Source organism: Armigeres subalbatus, chromosome 2 (assembly GCF_024139115.2).
Source record: "Armigeres subalbatus isolate Guangzhou_Male chromosome 2, GZ_Asu_2, whole genome shotgun sequence".
Lineage (NCBI taxonomy): Eukaryota > Metazoa > Arthropoda > Insecta > Diptera > Culicidae > Armigeres > Armigeres subalbatus.
The window spans coordinates 287,125,669-287,152,390 of NC_085140.1; the positions used below are offsets into that span (position 1 = coordinate 287,125,669).

Genomic DNA, 26,722 nt, shown 5'->3' on the forward strand with positions numbered 1-26,722 from the left:
TGCAAAGAGATTGAGTTATATGATTAACGAAATTATCTAATAGGAAATTGGAAAGGGCCAGGGATCAAACCTTTAATCTCCTGCTTATGAGGCAGAAGCAGTGACACAAGGCCACCAAGCACCTTTAAGCATAAGGAGCATGCGGAAATAGAACATATAAATAAAATGGGGGACCATTATACGCACGGGAACAAACTCAACGTTGCGTATTATGGATCCGTGGTGGCCATAATAAGCATTCAGCTACATTATCTTAAAACGATTATTTTGGTAGTATAAATGAATGTTTTGTGTGTTTTATGTACGAAACACGTTGCTGATATTTTTTACGACACTCTAGCGGAGCAACTGAAGTAAATTTTAGTCGTTAAGAGGTCATTTACTAGTACTCAAACCGTATCCCTCAGGAATTCTTCTGAAATTCCTCTAGGATTTCATTTAAAACTTTCTAGTAATTTTCAATTAATTTCCAATATATATATATATATATAGGGTGAAATTCACACCCATTATTTATTGGAGAAGGGATTCTCGAAAAGAATTTCCAACGGAATTTATGAAGAAATTTTCGAAGAAACAACCTAGATTTCACCTTCTTGATTTTTTGGGAAAATATTTATTTTGGTGGGCCACTTGCTCCAACGTGCTCAGTTTAACTCCGCCAATAATTAATGATGATCATTGTCCTTTGCAAATCTTCTCTAGATAAGAAGAATAGACACATATCAAGTGGAAAACTCCATGATGTCTTTGAAATTTTCATAAAAAACAGTTAATTTTGACCACAAAAGGTATAACTGAATTCTAAACTGTCTATCCCGTCAGTTTCCTTTGATCCATAGATGGTTTCTGTTCGAGTGGAAGTCCTTCTGCCAAGCTTTCAACATTCACCGCTTGTAGAACGTCTGCATTGGAATCGCGTGTTACCGCTAGCTGTTGGCTAAACGATTTGTTTGCAAGCTACTTGTTTCTGTCAACCGGCAGGCAACCACCCAGACAGTGTGCCCCGGCGACGACGGAATCTAGAGCGGTAAACGTGCTTTTATTGTTCAATTTTGTGCACACCTTGATGGCAGCAGAACATGAAATTTGATGCCGAGCCGCGTCGTCACCGACCCGTGCGGCACGACATCGCGGCATAGAGCAGCTGACAACGCGGCCCGCCTCCAGGGTGACAGATTCGTGCAAAATAGTTGAACTGCTCCCCGCTCTGCGCGGTAAACGACGGCGCGAGTGAAGAACCTCCCGTGTGCAAATCGAAAAGTCAAGATTTATGAGCTTTCTGATTAATTTCCTGTGAATACGAGACACGTGAGAGGATTGCCGGACCAGAAGGGAATGTCCTGTCTGAATCATATGTGTGTCTATTGAAAGGTTGGTGCCTGTCAGTGAATGCACATATGGGTGGAGTAGGGCAATTTAGAGAGCGTGACCACCACTTATTGGCAACGGAAATGGATGTGACCCAGGTATTCGATGGTTGTTCAGCGGTGAAGGGCAGGCAGGTGGAAGTATTGAAGCACGATCATATCCAATGTCAGAAATTTGTTTTATTGATTTATGAAGCAGATTGACACATATCTGTTAGTATATGCTGGATTACATAATTTATTAAAATAATTTTAAAATCACAACGATGATTTGACAAAACCAAATTTAGTTGGCAGATCATTACGAGAAATAACTTTTATTTCGCTAATTTATTATACAACATGAGACTTGAGGAGAAAAATCTAAAAATGTGATTAGCACTCTCAGTGCTTCTGAATGATGGTGGAATGAATAATAAGTGGTCATAAAAGTTAACCACTCTGTTTTAATCGTTTTGTGTTTGCATTCGCGGTACCGAGCGAACCACAGAAAATCCATTTATCTGTGTAGAGCTTGAGACAAAACAGACACCCATAAACTGAATTGATCTGGGCTAATTTAGCGAATGGTTTTATTAGCAACGCTAAAAAAGCGACCATCCATAACGTAGTGCTAAGTTATCAATTGATGGAAGTTGAACATTTCAACTAACGCTGTTGCTCACACGTGCCGAATTAACGAGCCCAATATTAATAAACCACACTAATGGATTCATATATGATCCATTTAGGATTGGCTCTTGAATTATAAAAGGTTTCATAAACGATCGATATGAATTGATTTACGGCGAAATAAATTGACTTGAATGTCGTCACATTAAACTGGAAAACGAAGCTTATCAAAGTGAAACGCTTAAAAACGTTACATAAGGTCAACTGTAGCGTCAACTTGTCATATTTTGGATGCCAATGGTTGATAAATGGCTACACAAATGAAGTAATTCCAGTATTGTTTCCATCCCTGGCAGCGACAAAGGCAAATGCTACGTACTAGACCTGTGCGCCTATCTACTTTGAGTCAGCGGTGGCGTAAATGTAATTTTTTAACGGCGGCAGCGGCTCGAATTAACGCCAAATGACAATTTTTTTTGTAATTAACGGATCTTCTCTTAATAACTTCTTCTTCTTATTGGCATTACATCCCCACACTGGGACAGAGCCGCCTCGCAGCTTAGTGTTCATTAAGCACTTCCACAGTTATTAACTGCGAGGTTTCTAAGCCAGGTTACCATTTCTGCATTCGTATATCATCAGACTAGCACGATGATACTTTTATGCCCAGGGAAGTCGAGATAATTTCCAATCCGAAAATTTCCTAGACGGGCACCGGGAATCGAACCCAGCCACCCTCAGCATGGTCTTGCTTTGTAGCCGCGCGTCTTACCGCACGGCTAAGGAGGGCCTTAATAACTGTGGAAGTGCTTAATGAACACCAAGCTGCGATACGTAAATTTTCAAATAGGGGATGTGATGCCAACAAAAAAGTTCAGATGAGAGTATTCCAGCAGGACATACGTGAAAATCCTACAGAAATTTCCAGGAATTGATAAAGCAAATTTTCCAGCAATTTGCCATCCAGAAATTCTGGAACACGTATTATTCATTCCTCAGAGCTTCTGGATAAGGGAATCCCTAAAACCCCTAGATAAGGAATTCTTGAAGTGAATCATGTAGAAGGAGCTATTAAGAAGTCCTTTAGAAGTAATTCCCCAAGGAGAAGATATTTCCAATAATTCATAGAAGAAAATTTCCTCATAATTTATGAGGGAGAATTTCTCCAGAGTTATCAGAGAGAAGAACTATCTAGAATATCTGGGCTGAGGTGAGTAATTCGGAGCATCAGAGGATGAATTCCTCCAAATTCCTTGGAAGATTTTTTCCAAATATCTGGGAGAGGAATTTCTCAAAATTCGTGTGAGAAGAATTGTCCTGTTCTTTTGGAGATTTCAAATTCCTGAGTGAGTATTCCGGAGAATTTCTGAAAAGAAATTTTTGTAGGTGGAATTTTCAAAAGTTTCTGAAAAGAAATTCTCCAAAAATCCCAAAGTAAGAATATTCCACCATTCTTGTATAATGATTTCCCAGATCTCCTGAAGGTTCAGTAGCTTCCTTTCAAGATGCCGTCGTCGTGGGTGATAATGGGTCAATTGGAGGTGAGAATGCGTCACTGTTTCTCACTAGAATGCTTGTAGAATAAATTTAATATATCTGAAATCAAGAAAATTAAATTATAAGCGACCTTTTTGAACGATTTAGTTATCCGACTTCCAGACTGGTGGTGAGAGCGGTGACCCATCTCACCCCCTAGACCAGTGATGCTCAGCATTTTGGGCGTTTTTAAATAGATATATTTGTGTGTTTTTAGCAGATAGATATATTTAAAAGCTTTCGACCAAGCGCTCATTTGTATAGTCAAAGCTATTTTTTATTGTGTGAGAAGCAAATTAAGGAAAAAAACCAAAAAAATCCACCTATCGGTGATGATGCCGTTCTCGAGAGAGGTCAAAGTGGCAATTTAGGGAGATAGATTCAGTTACTTCCACCATTTCGCATTAATTTGCGTTCATTTTAATGCATTGCAGCAGTTTTTGAAAAAAAAAAAAAGTTTTCGGAAGCCTCCTTTCGAGTGGTGTGAAGACTCCTTTCAAAAGGCTCGGAAGCCTCCTATTTAGAGGCTCAGAATGCATCTTTCAAGAGGCTTGGAATCTCACATTCAAGATACTCCGAATCCTCCTTTTAAGTGACTCGAAAGCCGCCATTCAAGAGGCTCGGAAGGCTCAAAAGCGTTCATTCAAGATATTCCAAAGCCGGAAACCATCAATCAAGAAACTCGGAAGGATCTTTTTTAGAGGACTGAGAGTCTCCTTTCAACAGACTAGGAAACCTCCCATCAACAAACTCAGAAGCCTTCTTTCAAGAAACTCAGAAGCCTCCATTCAAGTGGCTCAGAAGCCTTCTTTAAAATGGCTAGGAAGGTCTTTCAAGAGACCCGAAAGCCTACTTTTAAGAGGCTCGGAAGCCTTCCTTGAAGGGGCTAAGAAGCCTCCTTTCAAAAGGCTCGGAAGCCTCTCTTCAAGGGCCTCGGAATTATGTTTACAAGAGGAAAGAGGTTGAGGCTGGGTATTTTAATCACTACGACCATTTATTAGATCTATTGTGATATACATCTGCCCCATTTGATCTAGCTTTGTCAAGTTAACGCATCATTACTATTTAGAGCAATTGCATTACCCTGACTACCAGCGTTATCCCAATGCGGTATTATGGTTCTGATGGATCGTACTACCATATTGGGACTTGTTCCCCAAACTTCTGAGGGTTCCATCAGCCTCTTGTTGAAGAACTGTAATCTATTTCCAAAAATTGCCGGACAATGGCGTAACAGATATTCCGAATCTTCTACATGTATTCCGCAGAAATTTTCGTAACAGCTTTAAGTGATATCGGCTCGGTCAATGGCCTATCATAAGGCCTGTGTATGTGTTAAGATACAACACGCGTCGAAGTCGGACGCGGCGGCTTAACATTGGGCGCCTACAAGACGGTAGACTAGCCCAAAAATACGCGCAGCAGCTGGAAGTGGCACTCCCAACGGAAGAGCAGCTAGGCGCAGCGTCTCTTGAAGATGGCTGGAGAGCACAGCAACCGCTGCAATTAGCACGGTGCCACAGGATCAGAGAAACGACTGGTATGACGGCGAATGTGAGCAGTTAGTAGAAGAGAAGAATGCAGCATGGGCGAGATTGCTGCAACACCGCACGAGGGCGAACGAGGCACGTTATAAATGGGCACGGAACAGACAAATCTTGATTTTCCGGAGGAAAAAGCGCCAGCAAGAAGATCGAGACCGTGAAGAGACGGAGCAACTGTACCGCGCTAATAACACACGAAAGTTCTATGAGAAATTAAACCATTCACGTAAGGGCCACGTGCCACAGCCTGATATGTGTAAGGAAATAAACGGGAACCTTCTTACGAGGTGAGGTGATCCAAAGGTGGCGGCAGCACTACGAAGAACACCTGAATGACGATGTGGCAGACGAAGATGGCGGTATGGTGATGAACTTGGGAGAACGTACGCAGGACATAATTTTACCGGCTCCGGATCTCCAGGAAATACAGGAGGAGATTGACCGGCTGAGGAACAACAAAGCCCCTGGGGTTGACCAACTACCAGGAGAGCTATTTAAACACGGTGGTGTGGCACTGGCTAGAGCGGTGCACTGGGTCATAACCCAGATTTGGGAGGAGGAAGTTTTGCCGCAGGAGTGGATGGAAGGTGTCGTGTGTCCCATCATCAATAAGGGCGATAAGCTGGATTGTAGCAACTACAAGGTACTCTTCCAAATTTTATGCCGTCGACTAGCACCAATTGCAAGGGAGTTCGTGGGGCAGTACCAGGCGGGTTTTATGGGCGAACGCTCCACCACGGACCAGGTGTTCACCATTCGCCAAGTACTGCAGAAATGCCGCGAATACAACGTGCCCACACATCATCTATTCATCGACTTAAAAGCCGCATACGATACAATCGATTGGGACCAGCTATGGCAGCTAATGCACGTACACGGATTTCCGGATAAACTGACACGGTTGATCAAAGCGACGATGGATCGAGTGATGTGCGTAGTTCGAGTTTCAGGGGCATTCTCGAGTCCCTTCGAAACCCGCAAAGGGTTACGGCAAGGTGATGGTCTTTCGTGTCTGCTATTCAACATCGTTTTGGAAGGGGTAATACGAAGAGCAGGGATTAACACGAGTGGTACAATTTTCAATAAGTCCGTTCAGCTATTTGGCTTCGCCAACGACATAGATATTATGGCACGTAACTTTGAGAAGAGGAAGGAAGCCTACATCAGACTGAAGAGGGAAGCCAAGCGGATCGGACTAGTCATCAACAGTACGACGAAGTACATGATAGGAAGAAGTTCAAGAGAAGACAATGTGAGCCACCCACCGCGAGTTTGCATCGGTGGTGACGAAATCGAGGTGGTAGAAGAATTTGTGTACTTGGGCTCACTGGTGACTGTCGAAAATGATACCAGCAGAGAAATTCGGAGACGCATACTGCCGTTATACGCATAACTGTCCCATGTATATAGGAAATCCCAGCAAACATGGGACAAATATGCGTATGACGGCAGCATAGTGGCTGGAAATCGTACATACTTTGGACTCCGCAAGACGGACTCCGATCGAATAGAGTTCGCCGCCGTACCAAACTGACTATCTACAAAACGCTCATTAGACCGGTAGTCCTCTACGAACACGAAACCAGGACAATGCTGCGTACCATCTATGGCGAGGTGCAGATAGAGGACGGTACGTGGAGGAGGTGAATGAACCACGAGTTGCATCAGCTGTTGGGAGAACCATCCATCGTTCACACCGTGAAAATAGGACGACTGCGGTGGGCCGGGCACGTAGCCAGAATGTCGGACAGTAACCCGGTGAAAATGGTTCTCGACAACGATTCGACGGGAACAAGAAGGCGAGGCACAGCGGGCAAGGTGGATCGATCAGGTGGAAGATGACTTGCGGACCCTCCGTAGACTGCGTGGTTGGCGACGTGTAGCCATGGACCGAGCCGAATGGAGAAGACTCTTATATACCGCACTTCCTAAGGCTGAATAAATAAATAATAAAAAAATGTGTTGAGATCTATTTTGAAAGATCTAAAGTTTTGCGAGTGATAAATACGTTTCGTGTGATGAAACGTTTAGACTGCCTCGCAATCAAGGTGTTTTTCCAGATGTCCTTTATTTTAAAATGTTCCCAAGATTTGAGTTCCATTCGAAGAGAATACGCAGAATCACCACAAAATGGTTCGGGACTTATGAATTGTCGAGATGACCCAAGTCTAGCCAGCATATCAGCTTGTTCATCGCCTTCAATGCCACAATGACCAGGAACCCAATATAGGTTCACTTTGTTACGACTGCTCAAGCTTTGGAGTGACTGAACACATTCCTAAACGAGCTTAGATCTGCATGTTGCTGATTTCGAAGCATTCAATGCTGCTTGACTGTCAGACATTATGCAAATATTTGAATGCGTAAGCATAATTTAGAGCATTCAAGAATAGCCTGAACTTCAGCTTGGAAAACAGTTGGTCATTTCCCAAGCAACCAAAAGTACGGATAAGATGGGATGTTTTGGCTTAATCAGCTCGCATTTTAAGTATTTTTTTTTTATGGTGGGAGCGCAGAAGTGAACTTTAAAGTTCGGTTGAGGGGCTTGGAACTTAATGTGAACCAATAGTGAACCAATTGGTTCGGTTAGGAGCAAATTTAAGTAAAATCCGAACTTTTGGTTGCTTGGGTTTCCCATGGGAATCGAAATATTCGTCCCTGGGCCAGTTACGCCTGCTTCAACTTGATTGTTCAGCTTTGAACCGTCGGTGTAAAACACAATAGATCCTAAGCGAAGATTTGGTACACCGTTTGCCTATGTATTTCGCTCAAGATTAATTTCATCAAAACCACGATAAAAATTGTATCTTCTCTTCATCCAGTCATCATTCGTTTGTGATAACTGAGTTTTTATTTATTTTGTTTAGAATACTAAGATGTCCTTTTAGGTCACCTTCGAAGAGGTTTGAATCTCTTTTGATCTTCAAATCACTCTTCTCTGATTCTAACTGAATAAATTGATCCAATGGTAGCACGTGGAGCAAAGCATCTAGCGCTTTATTCGGCGTGCTTCTTATTGCACCAGTTATTGAAAGAGTAGCCATTTTTTGAAGTTTTTCCTGCTTTTTCCGAACCATCCTTTCTTTTGCTTTTGGCCACCATATTAATGCGGCATATGAAATTTTGGGTTTCATAATCGCCGTATAAATCAATTTAATCATTTTTGGCTTTAGTCCCCCGAATGTCGCCTTACTTACTCGGGTAGAAACCGTGATATTGATAACAAAACATGATATTAACTTGTTTGAAATAAGAGTAAAAATAACTAGCGAAAATAACAAAAAATTGCACCGAAATATCATAAAAATATCGGGTTTTGCTATTAACAAGAGCAAACTAATAGCTCAAGATATAGATAAGTTCTTGTTAATGGCAAAACTTGATATTTTTATGATAATTCGGTTTGTTATTTTCGCTTGTTATTTTTACTCTTATTTCAAACAAGTTAATATTATGTTTTGTTATCAATACTACGTTTTACTGTTGAGCCATTATCGTCTACCCGGGTATCCATAAAACATTTGTAGCATTAAGTAATGCTTCCTTTCAAGTGGCTCAGTGGCGTCCTTTCAAGATGCTCAGAAGCCTCCTTTTAAGTAGCAGGAAAACCAAATAGGCTTGAAAGCCTTTTTCATGAGGCTCTAAAGGTTCTTTTCAAGTAGTGCGGAATCCTACTTGGAAGCTTTCAATAGTCAAAAAAGTTCTGTAGGAAGCTCGATGTATGAACTTAATTTGAATTGGGAAGTTCCAGGGAAAATATAAATTTCAGACAACTTTATGGAGAGTCATATAATCCGTTAGTTTTCAGGTAATTATTTCATATATCTTATGACTTACGCTTATTTTCATTTATTGTAAAAAAACATAGGGGGTACCTCAATTAATCAGGGGGGTCCCGTAGCGTACACCCAGGTTTTTTTTTACGCGGTTGGAATTCATTAATTTCTCGGTTAACCTGAACTTTTAAAGCTTTTCAAATACACCCTGAATTTTCTTTGATTTTTTGTGAATTTTTTGGTGGGGTTAACTCATTGTTTCATTGACCCTGAAGGTCTTAAACGACCAAAACCAAACCGTGTAAAAAAAAAACCTGGGTGTAGTTGGCTGCACGTTCGCCTTATAAGCGAATGGTCATGGGTTCGATTCCCAGCCCCTCCATCAAAACCTCGTCAGTCGCCGGATCCGCAGCCCATACGGTGGCATTCTGGGGTACGCGCCTCACCGTCAGGGCTAGCCTGATGACGACTGACAACTTGTTCTTCTCGGAGGCATTCCTCCAACGTTACCCGAATAAATGGCAACCGAACAATGCAACGATCACAGGATAGACGACATGGACAAACGGACATAATGAACTCACGATGAGATGCACTTATGGATTTCTATAAATAGATTCTATGTGGATTCTGCACAGCAGAATACCACAATAGATCACGGCACAGTAGCGGTTAAGAACACAGAGTGCCTATCAAATAAATATACGAATAAAAAAACCTCAATCAATGCAGAAGTTTGAAGGGATACCTATCAAGAAAAAGGTTGAGAATCGCATCTGTTCATTTTACGACCTCTTGCCCTACATGAAAATCTCTACAAAACATTTATTTTCAAAAATCTAAATAGAATTATCTTCACCAGACGCCGGATGTGTGTCTTGTCTCAAGAATGCCATACCAACATTAAAGAAAATACCAATGATGATGTTCTGCAGCCGGAAAACTCATGGATGCACCATTCGTCAGCTTTTTTCTTTTTCAAATGGGCAGTACGTACATATATACCGAAACATAAATAAGTTGTCGAATGGTGCCTCCATGAGTTTTCCGGCTACAGAACATCATCAATTTTTAATCATTGATATTGTTTTAAATGTTGTGATGGCATTCTTTAGACAAAACACATACTCTTTAAAATCAATGCAATCGAAAGACTACAGAGGCATTTGCTAGGCTAAGGCATATTGTCAATCCCTTTCCTACTCGTATGACGTATCACATTTGTCGTGTCGTTGCGGTTCCAGCTGGGCAATATATCAAGCTGCGAGGATCATATCGATAGGACTATGCCGCCTCGCCGGTCGTGCGTCCGTAAGGAACCGCTTGCCTTGACTCGACCTTTCGTTTGGCCGCTTGAATAAAAAAAATACGAGAAACGGTGCTCCACTGCTCACGTTAGATGCAAAACGTTAACGATGTGTAGGCAGCCAGGTTTGCGGATTTATCCTTTCTCTCTTATTTTGCCAACGTGAAGCGGATCTCCGATGAACTGGGGTTTCGAAAACCTTGGTTCACTGCAAGCACGTGTGTGGTAGGTATGCCTCTGGCTACCCCCCATTTTCTTTGATTGATGATGACAGGTTGATGATTGGTGTGGTGTGCAAAGGCCATTGCCAATGATGGTATTGTTTTGCTTCGATCTGGGCCCGTGATTGGTCAAATTCGGAACTAACGTCAACGACAACAACCTCGTTGTTTTGTTTTTTATTTGAATCATAACAAGAAGAGCAAAGCCCAAATCATCCATGGCAGAATAAGGCAAGTGACAGTAAAGATGACAGTTATTTTGACCGGTGTCCGTAGCATGTTGGAGCGTTTTCTGATGGTGATGGATAGGTCTTCCAGTGGGATTAGATGTGCAGCGTTGTGATTATGGTTCGAATTGGATGCGGTGACCGAAAATAAGTATACCTGTTAGATTGAGGTTGCTCGTTGATTGATTTGTGACCGAATTTGGAACCCCTACAGGGAGTTGCCTAAGAATTGGCCTATTAGCATATATTAGTCTATTTTTCCAACGTTCGTTATGCACTGAATATGTTTGGATCATTATACTGGTGGCATAAAATAACACATCAAATGCTAGAATGACTGTTATAAATTAAATAGAACAAATTTCGATGGAGCCACAGATGAGCGAGCACGTTTTCAGCCTTTAATCTATTGCTGTTTCGGTTCTTCATCTTCTATGTTCATCCTATCAAAAAACAGAAGAATGAAAAGCCATTTAATTTGGTTCTTATTTCTGTAATTTTAGCAGTAAGCATGTTTGCAAGAAGAATATATTGAATAGGTAATTTTTCGTCTGTTTTGTTATAGAGGTAGCTGAATTTTTTTCCAAATTGTTTTTTTATACTTTCCTATTCGAAAAAGTGTCTCACGACATACATACACAAAATCAAACCAAATAATTTCGATTAATATTCCTGCCATGACAAGCATTATTTGAGAAAATCAGGGTATGTATTCGACAAATTGAACCATTGAAATTGAAAAAATTACCATACGACGAAAACGATAACCCAAATATTTGTTTATAAACGCATGTACGCTCAATTTGTAAATTACTCTAGATATAAATAAGTATATGGCAGTAAGAGATGGCAACAAGATGAACATGAATATCATTCTAAGAAAATGAACAAAATTGGTCCCCAAGCGTTAGATATATGTATGTACAATAGAAATTAACCTTCCGAAAGATCTTATCAAAATATGTGTTACTAAAATTAGCATGTGATAAAAATATCCTAGCGCAACAAAATCTGCTCTGTGAATAAATTATTTTCACGATTTGAGCCGGTTCCATAATAATTAATGAATGAACATCGGACCGCATGTTTTGTTTCGGTGTGCCTTATTCAACCTTCTGACTACAAGAAGTCATAGCCCATTATTGTGCAATTAAGACCGGACCTTGTTATTTTTTATTATGCACAGTTTGAAGGAATGGGATGGTCTGGCATGATCTGGAAAAGTGACGTAAGCGCCAATTTATAACATGCATGTTTTCCATTTTTCTGTTAAAGAGATCGATGAGTAGTACTCGTTAAAACATTTTTTTGGAAAATGGTGTAAACGTCACCTTTTCAGAAAACGGCAGCTGGTGGCACCCTTACTCATATGGTTGGATTTGTTTCTGTCCTGAGTAGGTAATCACGTTTCTTCAACCTATCTTTTGAAACTAGTCGAAAATTGGCTATAATTACACCTTTACCATAGGTATGGTTGAGAATAATAAATGAACCAATCCCTGAACTTTTCATAGTACAAGATGGGACTACTAAATTGGTACATTTTGTAGCTCACATTTTATTTTTCTCTGCCATTGTGGCAGTCGAGTTTTATATCTTGAGATGTTTTGAGCTAATTAAACTGTTTTTGTTCAGCACTAGACTTGATATTGAATCTTTATTATATGCATACCACATGATGATCGTTTATACATTCACTCTTTTAATTACAGGTGCATAGATTTAAATTTTGTATTCTCAGACGTCCGTTTCTTGTAGCATAAATTCTCATTTTCGTTGTTTTGTTTTTCTAATTACAGATCATTCAGTGAACTGCTGCCACTGCAACAGCCACTACCCAACTACTCTAGTTCTTGTGTGTGATGAAATTGGACCCTCGAGACTGTGCCGCGTTCGTGTGTACTTCGTCGTGTCAAACCGTACAGGAACGTGTCAAGCAAAGAAGTTTGCTGAAAGGTGGGCTTAGCGTGGAGCACTGCAGACACGCGAAAAAATAGACGTCCCGTCGTACGCCAACCGAGCAGGTCAACCTGGGGAATAATGAGTGTAAAATTTCGGCACGCTTCGATACTGCTTCCCCTCGGTGGCGGTGGTGGAGATACTGGCGGTGATAACCGTTGCTTTCATCAGTATCGTTTAGTGTACATGTGTAACAAGTGATTTGCTTTGGAGTGGGTGCAGCATTTCATGAATTTCGTGTTTCAGAAGTAACAGTGTAGTGATCGTTAAAAGAGGTTCTCGGGTGTGCCATGGCGGTACGATTTACTAACCACCTGACGATGAATGGGCACGTGGTCTTGGTGTTGCTCATGCTGTTGCTGTTTCAAAACTGTACCCGATGCGGGGTGCATGGCCTAAGTCCCACGCAGCAGACAGCCACTACCACTCAGGCGAAGATGATGCTGAAAGAAAGTTTACTGATTCCGTCAATGGATCCGGAAAAGGAAGCCAAAGCTATGTACGAGAAGGCATTGCAGCAGTACGGCATTGTGGGTCGGACATTGAAGGAGATTTGCAAACCTTGGCAGTCGAAAGGTTGTCAGTGTTCTGGTTCTTCGGAAGAGGTGACTCTTAACTGTCGAGGCATTGGACTGGAGACGATCCCGGTGAACTTGCCAGCGGAGCTTGTCAAACTGTAAGTAATCATATTGGAAATTTGAATCTGAATTTTTTTGTCTATTTTATTTAACTCATACGTTAAGATATCGGACATGAATATCTACAGCACCATCCAGATGATTGTTATAGTACCCCATCCATTTTCAATCATAACACTTTGAACATTCAATTCATTGTTTTTTTATACTTTCCTATTCGAAAAAATGTCTCACGACATACATACACAAAATCAAATCGAATAATTTCGATTAATATTCCTGACATGAGAAAATCAGGGTATGTATTTGACAAATTTAACTTTTCTAAATCAGATTCGGGAATTATCGGAGAAAAAAATTACCAAAAACGACGAAAACGATAAACGATAACCCAAATATTTGTTTACAAACGCATGTAGGCTCAATTTGCAAATTACTCTAGATATAACTAAGTATACAAGAGATGGCAACAAAAATAAACATGAATATTATTCTAAGAAAATGAACAAAATTGGTCCCCAAGCGTTAGATATATGTATGTACAATAGAAATTGACCTTTCAAAAGATCTTATCCAAATATGTGTTACTAAAATTAGCATGTGATAAAAATATCCTAGCGCAACAAAATCTGCTCTGTGAATCAATTATTTTCACGATTTGAGCCGGTTCCATAATAATTAATGAATGAACATCGGACCGCATGTTTTGTACATACATATATCTAACGATGTAATCATATTGGAAATTTGAATCTGAATTTTTTGTCTATTTTATTTAACTCATACGTTAAGATATCGGACATGAATATCTACAGCATAATCCAGATGATTGTTATAGTATCCCATCCATTTTCAATCATAACACTTTGAACATTCAAACGAAGTGAAATTTTTGAACAATTTCCAGTGAAATTCCAAAGAGATTTTCAAGAAGAATTTCCAAAGAAATATAACGATGCTGGGTTAAATGCCCCAACCCAAAATGATATACAAAATATGCCAATATTTTGCGCTAAAGTTGTCACATTCTTCGGCACAGGAATAGTGTAAGCTCTATTCTTGACGATCATCAATTACCCAGACTGGTTTTAATACGAAGTTTTTTCTATTTTTAAAAAATCATAAAAGAGAGAAACGCAAAATATGTATCAAAAAGAGCTAGAAATCATTAATTTGTTCTTCAATTTTTATTAAAGATTTTTTAATTAGGTTTTTTTTTGTTTGGCGGCTTACAAGGCTTTTGTTTGCTTCAAGCGCTTTCAATTTAACGACAAAATTTGGGTTATTAACCCTTTTGTTACCGACAGGGTACCCGGGTACCTTTTTCGTTTTCAAGTGAAATTTTTTTAGGGTTCTAAACATCGCAGGAAATTGAAACTCCGTGACATCTTCAGGTTTGGGTGATACTAAAATGAAAATCCAGTAAGGGGGGGCTTGGGGAGGGGCTTCTGAATATTTTTACCCCGTAACGTACCAACAGGGTACCCGGGTACCCACGTTTTGATATAACCATAACTTGTCAGGGTTGTCAGTTTTCAAACTGATTTGGATGATTCCGTTTGCTATGGATTAAGAAATTCATCCTCTATCCGATCCATGTCACATACGACCGATCCGGATTACCTGGTTACCGGAGTTCCGGATTTGCTAGACCATGTCTCAAAAATGGAGAAGTTGACCTTATAGAATCCAAATGATGATTTCTTGTATCCTGAGTTACCAGTTTTGCAGAAAATTCGAGGATTATGACTTCCCAGCGTATTAGGACCACGTGATCATATGGACTCTAAACGGACATCCCGGAATAGGTTCCCGTGGGCGCTATAGTGGCCGCAAATTCATTCCTGGTAATATGGGTATCAAAATTCTTGAAATTGTTCCTGGAACATGTTATTCATATAGTTGAAACCATAGGATGAATATGAACCGGAACGGTCTTTCTGGAACAGGTTCCCGGAGGGGCCGTAGTGGCCAAAAACTCATTTAGAATAAACCCTAGCAATATGGGTATCAAAATTTTGAATTGTTCCGGAAACATGTTTTCCATGTAGTTGAGACCATAGAATGGATATGAACCGGAACGGTCATTCTGGAACAGGTTCCCGGAGGGCCCGTAGTGGCCAAAAACTCATTTAGAATAAACCCTAGCAATATGGGTATCAAAATTCTTGGAATTGTTCCTGTTACATTTCACAATGTATTTAGTTTGACTAAATTTAAATCATTACTTGAGCACCCCTAGTTCATAGCACGAACAGTGTGGAGGTATTTTGAGCAAGGAAGTGCGACACCGAAATTGTGAGTAATTTTAATTTGTATTAAACTGTATATAATAATCAATATATGTAGCTTTTTAGCTAACGAAAGACAAACGAAATGTCTTTTCCTGCTGTAAGCATCGGGTTTTACGCGCTTGATAATGCCTCCCGCAACACTAAAAAGAATTTCGTTGATTTTATTCAACAAATTCAGCAGCCTATCGACGGACAATGGTGATCATCAAAGTGGCTGGAATCAATAGATCCTCACCGCGAGATGCAAGGGGATTGATAGATCAGAAAGCCATTGTGATCTCCTGTACTTCGGTGGAGAAAACTCATCGCTTGGAATGATTGAAGCTAGGAAATACATACTCGACAACGATAATATCACTCTGTGCAGCACATGCAGACTGGTGCATATAAATGGATTCAACAGTAAACATGAAAACCGTGTGTTTGGCCACTGTAGGTCGATGTAAATCGTAAACTTCTGTTCTTATTGTCCTGGATCCAATAAACCAAACAAGAGTGTTGTGAAAGCAAATCAGGTGTATGTACCTAGCAGCAAAGTTCGTTCAGTAATGTGTATTGAAAATTTGGCTATCGTGTTCTACGTTATTGTAATGTATTCTTGTGTAGATTTAAATTATTTGACAAATGTGTTCGATGTTTAGAAATGGTGTTCTCTTAATCTAAAATATTAAAATCGTTCAAACTAAATAAGGATGATAATTGTAAAACTTCATCAGGCACGAAGTGTTACGGGGGGGAGTGTTACATTTCACAATGTATTTAGTTTGACTAAATTTAAATCATTACTTGAGCACCCCTAGTTCATAGCACGAACAGTGTGGAGGTATTTTGAGCAAGGAAGTGCGACACCGAAATTGTGAGTAATTTTAATTTGTATTAAACTGTATATAATAATCAATATATGTAGCTTTTTAGCTAACGAAAGACAAACGAAATGTCTTTTCCTGCTGTAAGCATCGGGTTTTACGCGCTTGATAATGCCTCCCGCAACAGTTCCGGAAACATATTTTCCATGTAGTTGAGACCATAGGATGGATATGAACCGGAACGGTCATTCTGGAACAGGTTCCCGGAGGGCCCGTAGTAGCCAAAAACTCATCTAGAATAAAACCTAGCAATATGGGTATCAAAATTCTTGGAATTGTTCTGGAAACATATTTTCCATGTAGTTAAGACCATAGGATGGATATCAACCGGAACAGTCATTCTGGAATAGGTTCCCCGAGGGTCCGTAGGGGTCAAACACTCATTTAGAATAAACCCTGGCAATGTGGGTATCAAAATTCTTGGAATTGTTCCGGAAACATGTTTTTCATGTAGTTGGGACCATAGGATGAATATCAACCGGAACGGTCATTCTGGAACAGGTTCCCGGAGGCCTCGTAGGGGCCAAAACTCATTTAAAATAAACCCTGACAATATGGGTATTAAAACTCTTGGAATTGTTTCGGAAATATGTTATCCATAAAGTTGAAACCATAGGATGGATATCAGCCAGAACAGTCATCCTAGAACAAGTTCCCGAAAGGCCTTTAGTGGCCACAAACTCATTTAGAAGACACCCTGGCATCAAAATTCTTGGAATATTTTCAGAAACATGTTTTTCCAAGAAGATGGGACTGATGTTGGGTCATCCGGCTGAATGGCTGTTAGGCCGAATGGTTATTGGGTCGAATGAGAAATGAGGAGTGAATAGTGAGAAGTGGAAAGTAAAAAGTGAAAAGTGAAATGAGAGAAATGAGAAGAGAGAAGAGAGAAGTGAAAAGTTACACAGTGTTGACCCGATTTTGTCACTCCCCGATTTTATCTACCTCCGACTTTATCACATTTTCGACACGATTTTATCACGTCCCGCTTTTGTCACTTTTTTGACCCATTTTGTCACCACAAAATTTTTTTTTAAATTTTAGTCGTTCTTTTTATTTTTGTAAATTATTCAGCAAACACCAATGATACTTACAGCGCCTATGGTTCATTATAAATCATTTCTGAGTACCTGTCAAGAATTTTCAAGTCTTTTTGACAAGAAATAACGGCAAAAGAAGATTGCAAGTGTTTCTTCTAAATGAGGGTCCCCTCGGAAACCTGTTTGGTAATGACCGGTCCATTGTCAAACCATCTTATGGCCTAATAACCCAGAAGATCATGCTTCCGATACAATTTCATGAATTTTGATACCCACATTGCCAGGGTTTCTTCAAAATGAGTTTCTGGGCACTTTAGGCCCCAGGGGAACCTGTTCCAGGATGACCGGTCCGTTGTCAAACCATCCAATGGTCCAATTACTTATCAGATCATGCTTCCGAAACAATTTCATGAATTTTGATACCCATATTGCCAGGGTTTCTTCAGAATAAGTTTGTGGCCACTTTAGGCCCCACGGGAACCTGTTCCAGGATGACCGGTCCGTTGTCAAACCATCCAATGGTCCAATTACTTATCAGATCATGCTTCCGAAACAATTTCATGAATTTTGATACCCATATTGCCAGGGTTTCTTCAAAATGAGTTTCTGGCCACTTTAGGCCCCACGGGAACCTGTTCCAGGATGACCGGTCCGTTGTCAAACCATCCAATGGTCCAATTACTTATCAGATCATGCTTCCGAAACAATTTCATGAATTTTGATACCCATATTGCCAGGGTTTCTTCAGAATAAGTTTGTGGCCACTTTAGGCCCCACGGGAACCTGTTCCAGGATGACCGGTCCGTTGTCAAACCATCCAATGGTCCAATTACTTATCAGATCATGCTTCCGAAACAATTTCATGAATTTTGATACCCATATTGCCAGGGTTTCTTCAAAATGAGTTTCTGGCCACTTTAGGCCCCACGGGAACCTGTTCCAGGATGACCGGTCCGTTGTCAAACCATCCAATGGTCCAATTACTTATCAGATCATGCTTCCGAAACAATTTCATGAATTTTGATACCCATATTGCCAGGGTTTCTTCAGAATAAGTTTGTGGCCACTTTAGGCCCCACGGGAACCTGTTTCCAGAATAACCGTTCCGGGATTAATTCATAAGATGGTCCTGTAACGTAGTTAAGTTATATTCTTTAAATTTCCAACGAAGTTTATTAGTCATAACGCAAGAAATCTTCATTTGGTTGAATATATATCTTCAATATACACATACTTTGGGACTTGGCCCAGTTAATCCGGAATTCCGGTTACCAGATAATCCGAATCGGTTCTCTGTAACATGTATCGAATAGCGGGTAAGTTCCTGCATCCGTAGCAACCAAAATCGTCAAAATCGGTGAAAAACTGACAATGTTATGATCATTTAAAATCCGTGGGTACCCGGGTACCCTGTCGGTAACGTAAGGGTGTTTTTTGTCGGTAACAAAAGGGAACTAAGAAAATAGAGTGACGTATTTTACTCAACCGGGCGCGTTTTATGCAGATTTTCCAATGCCGTGACAAGTTTGAATAATTTAACTTGCACACTTATATGATGATGATTTTGGTTCAACCAGATACCCCAGGCGCGATCTGGACGAGTTATTTGTAATATACTGAAAGGGTATCATTATACAGTCAAACCTCCATGAGTCGATGTTCTATGACTCGATATCGACTCGTGGAAGCAAATTATGCCATATCAAAAAATATTTTCTGGGTTACTGTGATGGTCCCTTGAAACAGATGCTCATGAATTTTCTATTCCACAACTCGATATTTCCGTGAGTCGATGGTCCCTTCAATATCGACTCATGGAGGTTTGACTGTAATCCACTTAACACGAAAATTTTTCTTGCCGTTATTTTTACAGAATTTCTATTCTGACCTCCGTTATTATAAATAATTTTAGAATTTATTTAGAAATTGGGAAGCATTCAATTAAAAAACTGTTGTGTAATAAATTTAGAATTTAGACGTAAACAATCAAAAGTAATCAAAATTAAAAGTTTTTTTAATACTTCCGAAGAATTCTTCTTCTTATTGGCATTACATCCCCACACTGGGACAGAGCCGCCTCGCAGCTTAGTGTTCATTAAGCACTTCCACAGTTATTAACTGCGAGGTTTCTAAGCCAAGTTACCATTTTTGCATTCGTATATCATGAGGCTAACACGATGATACTTTTATGCCCAGGGAAGTTGAGACAATTTCCAACCCGAAAATTGCCTAGACCGGCACCGGGAATCGAACCCAGCCACCCTCAGCATGGTCTTGCTTTGTAGCCGCGCGTCTTACCGCACGGCTAAGGAGGGCCCCCTTCCGAAGAATTACTGATTATAATATAATGTAATTTCCTATGAACATTTTCCCGTGGAAAATCTGAGGAATGTGCTGTGAATTTTTTTAAAGAAATCGCTGTGGAAATTCAAACGGATTTTCCAAAGATGTACCAAAGAATAAAAATTCCCGAGAAAATTCCGAATCAATTTTAGATTTTTTTTTCGCTGGAAATACTGAACAGGTGTCACAAATCAAACACACACACACATCTGCATAACTCGAGAACTAACCATGCAAATGGAACCAAATTTGGCATGTGGAAGAGAAGTCGAAGTTTGCTTTGTGATTACATTTTCCATTACAGAATAAATACTTGATTGTCTCTCTCGAGAAAGTGATTTCTGAAGGGCCAATTAAAATCGAGTCGCAGAGCGAACGCCTAAATTAAATTATGGAAAAAAAATGTGCTGACTAAGGGCTCATCCTCAAAGTACGTCTCATGACTCTAGGGGGAAGGGGGGATTCAGAGTAGCGTGACGATTCATACAAAAAAAATTGAAGGTTTGTTCCAAAAAGCGTGACGAAGAGAGAATTCCGTGACCAGAGGAAATTCCAAAGAATTTCAAGAGGAAATTAAAAAAATCCAGAGAGAAAAAATCCAGAGGAAATTCCAAAGAATTTCTTGAGGAAATTCCAAAGAATTTCTTGAGGAAATTCCAAAGAATTTCCCGAGGAAATTCCAAAAAATTTCCCGAAGAAATGCCAAAAAATTTCCCGAAGAAACTCTAAAGAATTTCCCGAAGAAATGCTAAAGAATTTCCCGAAGAAATGCCAAAGAATTTTCCGAGGACGTTTCAAAGAGTTTCCCAAGGAAATTCCAAAGAGTATCCCAAGGAAATTCCAACGAATTCCCCGAGGAAATTCCAAAGAATTTCCCGAGTGAATTCTGAACAATTTCCCGAGGAAATTCCAAAGAATTTCTCGAGGGAATTCCAAACAATTTTTCGAGGAAATTCTGAACAATTTCCTGAAGAAATTTCAAAAAATTTCCCTGGGAGAAGAATTTCGTGTGAAAATTCCAAAGAATTTCCCGAAGAAATTCCAATGAATTTCTCGAAGAAATGCCAAAGACATTCTCGAGGAAATCCCAAAGAACTTTGCGAGGCAATAACAAAGAATTCCTCGAGGAATTTTCAAAGAATTTCCCAGGGAAATTCCAAAGAATTACCAAAGAGTTTTCCGAGGAAGTTCCAAAGAATTTCCCAAGGAAATTCCAAAGAACTTCTCGAAGAAATGCCAAAGAATTTCCCGAGGAACATCCAAAGAATTTCCCGAGGAAATTTCAAAAAGCTTCCCGAGGAAATTCCAAAGAAATCTCCTCGAGAAATTCTTTGGAATTGGAATCCAAAGAATTTCCTGAGAAAATTCCTAAAAATTTCCCGAGGAAATAACAATGAATTTCCCAAGGAAATTCGAATGGGTTTTGAAAAGAAATGTAAATGAATTTCCCGATAAAATTCCAAAGATTTCCTGAGGAAATTCCGAAGAATTTCCCAAAGAAACTTCAATAAATTTTCTGAGGAAACTCCAAAGAATTTCTTGAGGAAATTCCATAGAATTTCCCGGAGAAATTCCAGAGAATTTCCCGAGGAAATTCCAAAGAATTTCCCGAGGAAATTCCAAAGCATAATTCCCGAGGAAATTCCAAATAATAATTCCCGAAGAAATTTCAAAGAATTTCCCGAGGAAATTCCAAAGAATTTCCCGAGGAAGTTCCAAAGAATAATTCCCGAGGAAATTCCAAAAAATAATTCCCGAGGAAATTCCAAATAATCATTATCGAGGAAATTCCAAAGAATTTTCCGAGGAAACTCAAAGAATTTCCTGAGGAAATTCCAAAGAATAATTCCCGAGGAAATTCCAAATAATAATTCCCGAGGCAGTGTTGGGAAATGTACAGTAAAACACTGTGATTATGCGAATGTTTACATTTTATCCGGTCAAATTTCACGCCCTGCACAAACCGAAACGGTTTTCAAAAAAAAAAATGTACGCCTCATTGTGACATTTTTTTGTCGATGAGGCAAACTGTTTTTTTGCTGCTGCGTGATAGTCGAGCCGTCGGTGCGGTCAGCATTTGTTTTTCGTTTCGGTTCGTGCGCAGCGCGAACAGAACAAAATCGAGTTTAATTGCCTGTGGTGCAAAGCCTAGAAATAGTGCTAGCCGTTGGTACTAATTCATTAGTTCTAGTCTCTAAAACGACCAAGGAATAATGAAATAATCATTTACCACCTACAACATACGTCATACGTCGTGAAATGAGCGTACAGAAACATTAATTGTGGGGAGAGAAAATAATAAAATCATTTGCTGACTGTCGTCTGCTTGGTCGTGGCTGCTGCTGCGGCTGCCGTGGTTTTGTTTTTCTGTGACTGCGTGGCAGAATGAATGATAAAAAGAAATGTCAACCGTTCCCGTCCCTGTCCAGAGGAAATTCCAAATAACAATTCCCGAGAAAATTTCAAAGAATTTCCCGAGGAAATTCCAAAGAATTTCCTGAGGAACTTCCAAAGAATTTCCCGAGGAAATTCCAAAGAATTTCCCGAGGAAATTCCAAAGAATTTCCCGAGGAAATTCCAAAGAATTTCCCGAGGAAATTCCAAAGAATTTCCCGAGGAAATTCCAAAGAATTTCCCGAGGAAATTCCAAAAAATTTCCCGAGGAAATTTCAAAGAATTTCCCGAGGAAATTCCAAAGAATTTCCCGAGGAAATTCCAAAGAATTTCCCGAGGAAATTCCAAAGAATTTCCCGAGGAAATTCCAAAGAATTTCCCGAGGAAATTCCAAAGAATTTCCCGAGGAAATTCCAAAGAATTTCCCTGAGAAAATTACAAAAATTTTCCCGGAGCAAATTCCAAAGAATTTCCCGTAGAAAATTCCAAAGAATTTTCCCAAGAAAATTCCAAAGAATCCTGAGGAAATTCCAAACAATTTCCTGAGGAAATTCCAAACAATTTCCTGAGGAAATTCCAAACAATTTCCTGAGGAAATTCGGTACAATTTCCCGAGAAAATTCCAAAGAATTTTCCGAGGAAATTCCAAAAAATTTCCCGAGGAAATTCCAAAGAATTTCCCGAGGAAATTTCAAATTCTAAAGAATTTCCCTAGGAAATTCCAAAGAATTTCCCGAGGAAATTCCAAAGAATTTCCCAAGGAAATTCCAAAGAATTTCCCGAGGAAATTCCAAAGAATCTCCCGAGAAAATTTCAAAGAATTTCCCGAGGAAATTCCAAAGAATTTCCCGAGGTAAATTCCAAAGAATTTCCCGAGGAAATTCCAAAGAATTTCCCAAGGCAATACCAAAGAATTTCCCGAGGAAATTCCAAAGAATTTCCCGAGGAAATTCCAAAAATTCGAGGAATTCCAAGAATTTCGAGGAAATTCCAAAGGATTTCCTGAGGAAATTCCAAAAAATTTCGAGGAAATTCCAAAAAAATTTCCTGAGGAAATTCCAAAGAATTTCTTGAGAAAATTCCAAAGAATTTCCCGAGGAAATTCCAAAGAATTTCCTGAGGAAATTCCAAAGAATTTCCTGAGGAAATTCCAAAGAATTTCGAGGAAATTCCAAAGAATTTCGAGGAAATTCCAAAGAATTTCCTGAGGAAATTCCAAAGAATTTCCTGAGGAAATTCCAAAGAATTTCCGAGGAAATTCCAAAGAATTTCGAGGAAATTCCAAAGAATTTCCTGAGGAAATTCCAAAGAATTTCCTGAGGAAATTCCAAAGAATTTCGAGGAAATTCCAAAGAATTTCCCGAGGAAATTCAAAGAATTTCGAGGAAATTCAAGAATTTCCTGAGGAAATTCCAAAGAATTTCCTGAGGAAATTCCAAATTTCCTTGAAATTCCAAAGAATTTCCCGTGCAAATTCCGAATTCCAAAGAATTTCCCTAGGGAATTCCAAAGAATTTCCAGAGGAAATTCCAAAGAATTTCCCAAGGAAATTCCAAAGAATTTCCCAAGGAAATTCCAAAGAATTTCCCGAGAAAATTCCAAAGAATTTCCCTAGGAAATTTAAAAAAAAATCCGAGGAAATTCCAAAAAAATCCCCAGGAAATTCCAAAGAATTTCACGACGAAATACTGAACAATATCCCGAGGAAATTCCAAAGAATTTCCCGAGGAAATTCCAAATAATTTCTCGAGGAAATTCCAAACAATTCTCTGAGGAAATTTCAAAGAACTTTCCGAGGAAATTCCATTTTTTCCAAAAAATTTCTTGAGAAAATTCCAAAAAATCCCGAGGAAATTCCAAAGAATTTCCCGAGGAAATTCCTAAGAATTTCCCGAAGAAATTCCAAAGATATTCTCGAGGCAATTCCAAGGAATTTCCCGAAGCAATTTCAATGAATTTCCCAAGTAAATTCCAAAGAATTCCTCGAGGCAACTCCAAAGAATTTGCCAAGGAAATTCCAAAGAATTTCTTCAGGAAATTCCAAAGAACTTCACGAGGAAATTCCAAAGTGTTTCTCGAGGAAATGCAAATGAATTTTCCCAGGAAGTTCTAAAGAATTTCCCAAGGAAATTCCAAAGAACTTCTCGAAGAAATGCCAAAGAATTTCCTGAGGCAATTCTAAAGATTATCCCTAGGAAATTCCAAAGAATTTTCCTAGGAAATTTTAAAGAAAAAATCCAAAGAATTTCCCGAGGAAATTCCAAAGAAATTCCCTAAAAATTCCAAAGAAATTCCCGAAGAAATGGCAAAGAATTTCACGAGGAAATTCCATAGAATTTCTCGAGGAAATTCCAAAGAATTTCCCAAGTCAATTCCAAAGAATTCCTCGAGGCAGTTTCAAAGAATTCTCGCTTAAGTAACATTTTTTTGATGAATAAATTTTAATAGCGCAATCAACAGAACAACATGAAAGCTATTGATTGCAGTATTCAAATTAGTTCATTAAAAAAATAGTGACTTTTGATTATTTGAGAAGTTCAGCGAGAATTTTCCGAGGCAATTCCAAAGAATTTTCCAAAGAAAATTAAAAGGATTTCCCGAGGAAATTCCAAATTATTTCCCGAGGAAATTCCAAAGAATTTCCCGAGGAAATTAAAAAAAAAATTCCGAGGAAATTCCAAAGAATTTCCCGAGGAAATTCTTAACGATTTTTCGAGGAAATTTCAAAGAATTTTCCGAGGAAATTCCAAAGAATTTCCCGAGGAAATTCCAAAGAAATTCCAATTCCAAAGAATTTCCCGAGGAAATTCCAAAGAATTTCCCGAGGAAATTCCAAAGAAATTCCGAAGAATTTCCCGAAGTAATTCCAAAGAATTCTTTGGAATTTGCTTGGGAAATTCTCTGGAATTCATCGGGAAATACTTTGGAATTTTTTTGGGAAACTTTTTGGAACTTCCACGGAAAAATCTTTGGAATTTTCTCGGGAAATTCTTTGGAATTTTCTCGGGAAATTCTTTGGGATTTCCTTGGGAAACTCTTCAGAATTTCCTTGGGAAGAGTTTCTCTTTGGAATTTCCTTGGGAAACTTTTTGGAATTTCCTTGGAAACTCTTCGGAATTTCCTTGGGAATCTCTTTGGAATTTCCTTGGGAGTTCTTTGGAATATCCTCGGGAAATTCTCTGGAATTTCCTCGGGAAATTCTCTGGAATTTCCTCGGGAAATTCTCTGGAATTCTTTTTGGATTTCCTCGTAAAAATTTTTGAGCATCCTCGGAAATTCTTTGGAATTACCTCGAGAAATTCTTTTGATTTTCTTCGGAAAATTCTTTGAAATCGATCGTGAAATTCCTTAAAATTTCCTTGGGAAACTCTTTGAAATTTCTATGGGAAACTCTTTGGAATTTCCTTTGGAAACTATTTGGAATATCCTCGGGAAATTCTGGGGAAATTCTCTGTAATTCTTTTTTGGAATTTCCTCGGACATTTTCTTGGAGCTTCCTCGGGAAATTCTTTGGATTTTGTTCTGAAAATTCTTTGGAATTTCATCGGGAAATTCTTTGGAAATTCCTTGGGAAAGGAAAAGTTTTTCCGAGGAAATTCTAAAGAATTTCCCCAGGAAATTCCAAAGAATTTCCCGAGGAAATTCCAAACAATTTCCCGAGGAAATTCCAAAGAATTTCCCAAGGAAATTCCAAAGAATTTCCCAAGGAAATTCCAAAGAATTTCCCGAGAAAATTCCAAAGAATTTCCCGAGGAAATTTCAAAAAATTTCTCGAGGAAATTCCAAAGAATTTCCCCAGGAAATTCTAAAAAAATTTCCGAGGAAATTCCAAAAAAAATTCCCAGGAAATTCCAAAGAATTTCCCGATGAAATTGCGAAGAATTTCCCGAGGAAATTCCAAAGAATTTCCCGAGGAAATTCCAAATAATTTCGAGGAAATTCCAAAGAATAATTCCTGAGGAAATTCCAAAGAACTTTCCGAGGAAATTCCTTTTTCCAAAAAAATTTCCTGAGAAATTCCAAAAATTTCGAGGAAATTTCAAAGAATGCTTACAATTTTCCGAGGAAATTCCAAAGAATTTCCCGAAGAAATGCCAAAGATATTCTCGAGGCAATTCCAAGGAATTTCCCGAAGCAATTTCAATGAATTTCCCAAGTAAATTCCAAAGAATTCCTCGAGGCAACTCCAAAGAATTTTCCAAAGAAATTCCAAAGAATTTCTTAAGGAAATTCCAAAGAATTTCCCAAGGAAATTCCAAAGTGTTTCTCGAGGAAATGCAAATGAATTTTCCCAGGAAGTTCTAAAGAATTTCCCAAGGAAATTCCAAAGAACTTCTCGAAGAAATGCCAAAGAATTTCCCGAGGCAATTCTAATGATTATCCCTAGGAAATTCCAAAGAATTTCCCGAGGAATTTCTAAAGAAAAAAATCCAAAGAATTTCCCGAAGAAATTCCAAAGAAATTCCCCAAAAAATTCCAAAGAATTTCCCGAAAAAATGCCAAAGAATTTCCCGAAGATATTCCAAAGAATTTCCCAAGTCAATTCCAAAGAATTCCTCTAGGCAATTTCAAAGAATTCTTGCTTGACTTTTCAAA

General features: G+C 39.1%; 1 protein-coding gene across 1 annotated transcript in view; it reads left to right on the plus strand.

Annotated features, from left to right (window-relative positions):
* Positions 1–26,722, plus strand: part of LOC134212359 (lutropin-choriogonadotropic hormone receptor) — a 505,979-nt gene that overhangs the window by 181,265 nt on the left and 297,992 nt on the right. The window contains exons 2-3 of the mRNA XM_062690132.1: positions 12,392–12,741; positions 12,798–13,227. Coding sequence (XP_062546116.1) covers positions 12,842–13,227 — 386 coding nt within the window. The 5' untranslated portion in view covers positions 12,392–12,741; positions 12,798–12,841. The remainder of the gene's footprint in view (positions 1–12,391; positions 12,742–12,797; positions 13,228–26,722) is intronic.